Below are 7,997 nucleotides of genomic sequence, written 5' to 3'. Positions count from 1 at the left end.
TTCACACCTCCCCCTTTTAGGTTACCAATCAACGCACCTGTATTCAGCATTCGTTGAGAGAACCGTATAAAACAGTTGAATTCAGTTCGACGAATGGGTTTCAGTAAAAAATTCACATTACCTGAATTGTAAGGTGAGCGCTCCTCTGCGCAAAACTTCTTTGCGCGCTATAATAAAACGAGAACTTGTTTATTAATAGTCTTACATATGAAGTTTTATGTGAAGTTTTTCAGTCTATTTTTCAGTTTATTATGTTCTTATTGAATGTTAATTAGACTGAAATCCATAAAAGTACATCAGATATATGTCTGCGTTTTCTAGATGCGTTATGTGTTATGGAAAGGGTGTGATATTGCTGAACGCAGTCAGCGAATTAAGATTTAAGCAAATCAGCATATTGTGGACTACAAGCCGACTGTTATCACTATTTTCAGATTATTTAAAGTGAAAACCAAAATCCGCGGAACGATGATATTTTCCACCATCCTCTATCCATTTTACCACGGGCAAAGAACCCCTTTCATCTTTGGCCTCAACCTGCTCACAGTCATACTGGTGTTTTTGGTCTTTGCCATTATTTTCCTTCTTATTCTTCCAGGAATACGTGGTAAATCGGTGAGTAAACATCAAATATACTGTAATGATGTATCGCTTTTTATGATATTGAATTATTGATATGTGTAAAATTTATTACGGGTCAATAAATGTTCAGGCGCATCTGTCAAGTGATGACCTCTATTCCACTTTATTTTCATTTTAGCGACTGTTCTGGATGTGCCGAGTACTTGTCAGTTTATTCATTGGCGCTGTTATTGTGGGTAAGGAGGTTTGAATATATTTTTCTAATTCCAACAACACATTGATTCACAATATTAACTGATATGAGGACAAAATCTTTACTAGTTTAGATTGTGAGTTCTAACAGGAGACTGCACCATCCCTGCATTCATCTCAGCAAGACAAACCTACCATAAAGCACTGTCACATATCTGGTTTACAGTAATGCCGGCGTTTTATGCACAGGTCATGCACAGCCTGCAAACGATGCCTTTATAATGCTACATAACCTAAATAAATCAACATATTTTATTGGAATGCTGATATCTATTACAGTACCCACAAACCAGAGCTGAACACTGTTATGAGTCATTTAATAAAGTGGCATTCATGTCCATACATTGCAGCAAAACAATACTGTCCACTGCAGGCAACACCCTTCCACCTTATTTATGAACTTTATTCTAATCATACCTGCTAGCACTCTGTGTGCTAGAATAAACACTCTGTGTTTTTTTGTTTTTTAGCTGTCAACTTCACAAGTGACTGGGCCGCAGCCAGTATGAAGACCAACACCACGTACAAGTCCTTCAGCAGTGGTTTTGTGAACGCTGAGATTGGACTACACGTAGGACTCTCAGGAATCAACGTCACACTTACAGGTGGGTTATCTTTGATCTCTGAGTTGACTGTAATCAACTGCTTTCATTGATTTCATTGATAAGTGCTGAGTAAAAACAAAAGCCTGCAGACCCTGTGGCTCTCCAGGTCCTGGGTTGGCCATCCATGCTCTACAGGTTTGTCATAACATCATTCTCATTGATTTGCTTTGTGACAGCCAGGAATGTTAAAGGCATGTGGCATTGTAAGAAAAATAAAAAAGCTTACCTGCTTACCTGTCCTTGCATGGTCACCTGATTTTGACCTTGGCAGAGGAAACAAGGAATGGGAAGACTTTGTTTAATCAATGTGAACCCAAGATACCTATAATGATATACAAATTATTGTAATCAATAAGATGTTAGTGTGAATGCTAGTACCTCATGGGCAGGCAGTTCTTTTAAAAGGAGAGAATCACATCAGTTTTATTGGTAAGGACTGGATTGCTCTGGCCAATGTGACCTTTATATAGTTTGCTTGTAAATACATTTCTGTTGAATTAGCATCCCATTTGAGTATCTCCACAAATTGGAATTGTTATAGGTTCGCTACAACAGTAGGTTCGTATTCAACAACACTGCACATCTTCCAACAAGTGTGAATGCCTATTTATGCATAATTCTGTTATATGCATGCTGCTTACTAGAGTCTGCTGTTCTGTGCTGTTCTCTACCTGCAGGAAACCCAGTGACGCAGCTGAATGAGACCATAGACTACAACGAAATGTTCGAGTGGACAGATAGTTTAGACGAGGACTACACAGAGGCCTTGGAGAGGGGCCTTCCCAACCCCATCCTGTATATCGCAGAGAAGTTCACCACAGGCAGCCCCTGCGGCTTCAACTTCCAGTACTTATACTCCGGAAAATATGCCTCTGCCACCATGTGGTGAGATAATCACAAATTGTTCCATAGTGTAAAAATGTTGAATTGTTGTAACACGTGATATAAAAATATAATTTTTGCTCTTAAGCTCAGACGTCTCAGCATATTGAGTTCACAAATTAAGATAACGCTGTTTTTGTTTTCACAGGACAGCGTTCTGCTGTTGGCTAGTTGCCAATATTCTCTTCTCTATGCCCGTAATCCTCTACGCTGGTTGCATGATGGTTGCCACGGCAGCGTTCATCTTCTTCTCTCTGGCCTCGTTCTCCACCATACAGAACCTCCCGTTGTGTGTTTTTGCTATAGGGACGGCCTATTTTGAGATAGAATACAGCAGTTCATTTTGGCTGGCACTGGCCACAGGTAAAAGACACTTGTGCAATGTGTGTGCTTTATATCCCTTGGTCTGACTTTAATGCCAGGCCAAAAAGACTTCCTTCTGTTGGAAATGTTCCTAACGTTTAGCCACTTTTGCCACAGTAATGCTGGTACTGGAGATAGATGTGGTCCTCGGACAATTCAAAAGAAGAGAATCACATGTAATAATTGGTTCAAATGTCATTTCAGTAATAATTGATTATTTTCAATAGTTGCTAAGGAAAGAAAGAACGAACTGTGGTGAAAACAAATGGAAACTGGAACCCTGTCTTCATGGTTCTGGTTCTTTTTGGTTCCATTTACACAAATGGAAAAGGAGTTAGTTTGAACTGAACCAATGTATGGATAAATAGAAGTGCTGTAATGAGTATATAACTAAGTGTGTGTTTGTGTGATTATGCAGGTGTGTTGTGTGCTCTTATTGGCATTCTGGTGATTATGCTGGACTGTTTGATCCCAGAGAAGATGAAGGGAGCTTTCAGTGTGGGTGTGGATGATGATGATGATGATGATGAAGATTATACTTGTTTGGCAGAAGGCTACCTAAATTCCAACTTTCTTGAAGGAGTGACCACCACCTTTGCTGTAAGTCTCAACAGTCCAAATTCAGTCAAGAGGGAATATACTATATGTAACTAATCCATGACATCCACAAGTGACTGTTTTATAGTGGGGGTAACAGGCATTGGTTCTGTGAATCCAAAGCTATTGCAAAAAGCAGTGAATTAAAGATCGCATTCAAACAAAACAGACTCTCATGCATGCTAATATCTTAACAGGGAAACAAAATGACAGAGGACACATCAGAAAAAATAACTTTGCAGTCTTATAAGGTAAGTCCTAATGGTTTGGAATTGAATTAAACGTATTTGTTGCTTTGAACAATTCCTGTTTGAATTATTTTTTTATTTGTATCGTTTTAGCAGAAGAAAAAACATGCATGCTGAAACTTGGCCTAGCCACCATTACATGAAGACACAGAACCTGCAATATTCTTCTCCAGCTCTCAGGTTCCAAACTGTGTAAATAATCTGTATATATTTTATGTGATGAATATAATAAAATGTACTTTTTTCCAATGGTGCATTATTCATTTAATCATTTTTATATATATTCTACATTTTTACTCCATAGTATTATGCAGTCCATATTTTATCCACCTTTCAAATTTAGTCCTCCACTGGTCATTAGAGATACACTATTGTTTTGATTTCTTGCCAAAGAGAAAGCAGTTTTAAAATTGTATATTGAAATCTATATATAAAATACTTTCAGAAAACACTCCTTTGATCTAAAAGGAGACATAATCCCAAAATATAAAAATATATAGCCTACCGTATTACAAAAACTACTCACTTCCTCAACAGATATCCTCACATCTCTTCAAAGAACTTTGTTCACTAAAATAAAATGTAGTCATATACTTTAAAAAGTAGTGTTTAAAATATAAGAAATGCATTAGTTTGCTTTTTGATGAATACATAGTCTATGAAAAACAATTAAATTAATAATTTTTAATTTTATAAATTCCCGTAGTCGAAAATAAGTTGAAACAACTTGGAGTGACACGTACGTGTTTCCTGAAGATGGAGCTGTTGCATTACATGTGCAAGTAAGAAATCTGCCTCTCAGACTGAATCTCATATTTTTCTTCAGAAACATTAGCTGCACTATGTGCTCACTGATTATGGGATATAGCAAGAGCCACTACAGAGTCACTGTTCGGTGGTGAAAATGCATATATTCTCAGATTTGGACATTATGTAAAATCTGATACAGCTCTTGTACAATTTACATTCAAGAGTATAGAAACCATCTATGTGGTAGAAACACAAACACCTTTTGACCCTGAGAGGAAGCTACTTAACAAAGAGGTCTTACAAAGTACAGTTGAGCAAAATTGGCCAGCTCTTTGGTCCTCTTTAAAAGAATGTCAGTGTCACAAGCTGTTACGTGCCATGTGTTTCTTTTGTGTGGACTTCCCTGCCTTCACCTGTCAATCACCATCCACCAAGTCCCACCTTCACCAATCCCCACCCTCCGTGTCAATTCTGGACAACCAGTCAGAACTCGCCACCTCTACTATATAAACCATGACTGTTTGTAACAATGGATGTCTGACTGTTTGCTCTGTGTTGTGTTAGTATTAGACTATGTTAATCACTCATTTGAACTTGTCTTGTTTTGTGTACACTTCCAAGGCTTGGGACAGGTAAGACTGGGGGCTCCTGTACATATGCCCGTAGGCTATGTTGTGTATAGATTCACTAGTCCTTAGAGGTGATTGCCAACCAATTGTGTTTTCAGTCTGCTAGTTAGAGGAGATAGGCCTTTTGTTTGTGTACTTGATACACTAGATTAAATTACTCTCTGGTTTAGCTAGCTTGTTTTTCTGTTCTTTTGGCAACATCCAGCGTCCATTGACCCTGGTAGTGTGTGTCTGGGATGTTGTATGTCCGGTAGTAGTTTGTTGCACATTTGTTTTGTTACCACAGTAAAACACCCATGCACTGAGTTGCTGCTTTGTCTGGGTTTGATTTACTGTTGTTACCATCTATACAGCATTAACATCTCCTGGCTATTTTTACATCCAGTTACATACCCCATGCACCCCTAGACCCATGGGGTCCTAACACAAGCTTTTTAAAAAATCACGCAAAAGCAAATTAAAAATTGAATGGCAAAATTTATTTTTTGTTCTTTTTTCCATAATGACTTCGTTCCAGCTTCAGCTGCATGCAAACACAACAATTTTAATGTTTTGTTCCTTTTTCAATGTCATTATTCAACAATACATTGTTGATGCCTTACTCAATGGTAAGGCTTTTCAGTCACAGTGTATTTTATTTTATCATTATCATTCATTCATGAAATAGGCCAATTCTGATGAGAAGGTTTGCAGCGACCAACAGTAATTCACAAATGGGCACAATACGGAAGGTCTTCATTATGTACACACATTCTAAATACTGTAGATGATTATGAATACAATTCTGTTACGTTACACTTACAATCCACGCAGACAAAGTTCCCTAGGAAACAAGAAATTAACAGAACACGCAATTTTTTTAAAAATTTCAGTTTCATGTTTGCATTAGCTTTGTGGGTTTGAATTGAAGAACAATGTACATATTCAATTATTTTCAGGGGGGATTAAATTTCTCCCATTAGTGTGTGAAGAAACATAACACTGTCCCATATGTTGTGTTTCCATACTTTAAGACAATTTCTTTTCTAGGCCTTTTAAAAACGGTATGCCTAAATTCCCTAAAATGTTTAAATATCGTCATCTTTGGACTTATGTATCAAACACAAAACAAACTGTTTTGGTGAAATATGTGACTTCCTAAAATGTACCAACTATCATTACTAGCTAAAACGTAACAGCAGTCAAAAAAAGCATGTTTACTAAAACCAGTGTCTTTTAACTTGAACTACAATGAAGTCACGAGCTGCCACATCATTCAGGCAGTGATGCTATGAAGTCAGAAGTTATTGATGGAACTACATTCTCAACCAAACTTTTCTGCTTGGTGTGGTGATAACAGCGTACTTAGCTGGAGTTGAAACCCCAGGCTATAACCACTAGATCATGGAGCTGCATGAGAACCAGAAGAGATATCTGAATCTGTCAAATAAGAATCAGTTGTTCCAGTTGTAAAGCAGTTGGTCTAATCTCTATGGTCTTGAGGTTTGACCCTGAGGCTCAAACTTAAGCTAACTTCCGCTTTCAGCCCAACATGTTCTCAAGCGTTTGTTGATGCCGCAGAATCAATTTCTGAGATGACGGGTTTTGATCTGGAACTAATTTGTCTGCATTTCCTAAGTAGATCCACATCTGGATCAAGGGAGTCCAGTGGTGCTACAATAGGGAAAGTCAGTAAATATATGCAGCACAGCAATGGCATATCCCAATAGACACCTCAAGCAAAAAAATAATAATATTTACACTACAAAAAAAAATACAAAAGCAAAAACAGAAATGTACAGAATATATACCATGTCAATATTTATATGCATATAAAAAAATAATCCATGAGACATTCACTCCTCTTTTTTTCTTCAAATTTTCTGACAAGACATACATACCATAGACAGATGGCACAAATAAATACAATACATGATATTTCTTTTCAGTTGTTCTCTTTAAAATGTCCTTAAAATGCTGTGAGTGTCCGGAGAGTGGTACGGGAAAAGAAGAGCCAAGAAATTCCTTTGCGCTGAGTAAGATGGCAAAAAAAGTAGGAAATGACGAGAAAAGGCTTTCAATTCCCCTTTGTTCGTTTGCTTGACTAATTCCGAAAGGTCATGTTCCCAGAGGTCCCTGGACATGTGCAAACAACTCCCTCTTGTGGCTTTTCGTGTGAAACAAAGTCCATTCTGGCTCTAGATGTACATGGGAGTCTCCTGCCCAGTTAAGAGTCTGAACATGGCTGCTGGCATTGTCTTCATGTGGATCTGACACGGAGGGAAAGAAAATGGTGACACCAGTGTCTTTAAGGACACTTACAAGTGTACGAGCACTGCTTCTTACAACTGAAAATACATCCACAGCCAACCTCAAACTGCCACTCATCTGAGTCCTTATATGATCTCAACCCACCGAGTTTCATTGCTTTATTGCTGTTGTCTTATGATTACAGTGTTGTGATCCACCAGTTCAAGTCTCTGGTTATGCTGCCTGTAACATTGTGGATGTCCCTAAGGACTGGCATCTAACAGGACAGAGGCAGCCTGCCAAAGACTGCTGTCACTCATCCTCATTAAAGCATGAAGGAAAAATATGGCTATGTTAATGTTATAGAAAGGTCCAAATGACATATGTTGCTCTTTCATAACCCTCTTTTTAAACCAAAATGGCAGTTGTATTCATGAGCCCATCCCATCGTCTTCGTTTGACAGTTTGGAAGAGTACAGATGAACACACAAAAGTTATCGTGCTTGCAGAGTAAAGTTCATTCACAACTGACTGGCACATGCAGACTGCAGCTGCCCAATCAACCAGAGGAGGTGCTAATGCTCAAGCTCAGTTTGAGCCAATAAAATACCAAAGATCCATCAACCACAGGGTCTGATGAAACACTGTTGGTTTTGCACCAGCTGACAATTTTGAGGTGTTACCATTGGAAAGAGTTTTCATTCCTGAGAACAGGTATTTGAGGTTTTGTGTTATTTCACTCTATTTTTATTGTATGTATACCCAATCACTTTCTGTAAACATGACTTATGAATATTATACCTAATATTTGTACTTTGTTTCTCTGTCCTTTGAGGATATTGCTAACACATCTGTGTTCA

The 7,997-nt window shown here is 38.0% G+C and overlaps 2 protein-coding genes across 12 annotated transcripts in view; one reads left to right on the top strand and one right to left on the bottom strand.

The window, feature by feature from the left end:
- The first annotated feature begins 1 nt into the window (after position 1).
- LOC135242701 (dual oxidase maturation factor 1-like) lies at positions 2 to 3,778 on the top strand. 5 transcript variants are annotated; one of them, XM_064313897.1, is made up of 9 exons: positions 2 to 133; positions 435 to 615; positions 761 to 818; positions 1,305 to 1,439; positions 2,117 to 2,324; positions 2,470 to 2,684; positions 3,103 to 3,284; positions 3,479 to 3,536; positions 3,626 to 3,778. In XM_064313897.1, exons 2-9 carry the CDS (start codon positions 469 to 471, stop codon positions 3,670 to 3,672), a joined length of 1,050 nt encoding a protein of 349 aa, XP_064169967.1. In that variant the 5' UTR covers positions 2 to 133; positions 435 to 468; the 3' UTR covers positions 3,673 to 3,778. The 5 variants fall into 5 exon arrangements, with proteins under 5 accessions (XP_064169967.1, XP_064169966.1, XP_064169965.1 ...); XM_064313896.1 differs by lacking the exon at positions 2 to 133 and having other exon boundaries at positions 3,479 to 3,532; positions 3,629 to 3,778; XM_064313895.1 differs by lacking the exon at positions 2 to 133 and having other exon boundaries at positions 3,479 to 3,532.
- Positions 3,779 to 5,365: 1,587 nt separating this feature from the next.
- LOC135242699 (amyloid-beta A4 precursor protein-binding family A member 2-like) overlaps positions 5,366 to 7,997 on the bottom strand; it is a 59,769-nt gene continuing 57,137 nt past the window's right edge. For all 7 annotated transcript variants that reach the window (XM_064313885.1, XM_064313886.1, XM_064313884.1 and 4 more), the window contains one exon: positions 5,366 to 7,157. In XM_064313885.1, the coding sequence (XP_064169955.1) occupies positions 7,086 to 7,157 (72 nt within the window). In that variant the 3' untranslated portion in view covers positions 5,366 to 7,085. The remainder of the gene's footprint in view (positions 7,158 to 7,997) is intronic.

Source organism: Anguilla rostrata, chromosome 16, assembly GCF_018555375.3.
Source record: "Anguilla rostrata isolate EN2019 chromosome 16, ASM1855537v3, whole genome shotgun sequence".
NCBI classification, from domain to species: Eukaryota; Metazoa; Chordata; class Actinopteri; order Anguilliformes; family Anguillidae; genus Anguilla; species Anguilla rostrata.
The sequence above is the reverse complement of the archived record's forward strand: the minus strand, read 5'-3'. Positions and strand labels throughout refer to the sequence as shown.

What these genes read in the sequence shown, in the direction of transcription:
- LOC135242701 (XM_064313897.1), top strand. Translation starts at nt 469, where the DNA reads ATGATATTTTCCACCATCCTCTATCCATTTTACCACGGGCAAAGAACC. An exon ending in CATTGGCGCTGTTATTGTGG is followed by an intron (nt 819 to 1,304) that starts GTAAGGAGGTTT and finishes TTTGTTTTTTAG; the next exon opens with CTGTCAACTTCACAAGTGAC. An exon ending in TTGGCTGGCACTGGCCACAG is followed by an intron (nt 2,685 to 3,102) that starts GTAAAAGACACT and finishes GTGATTATGCAG; the next exon opens with GTGTGTTGTGTGCTCTTATT.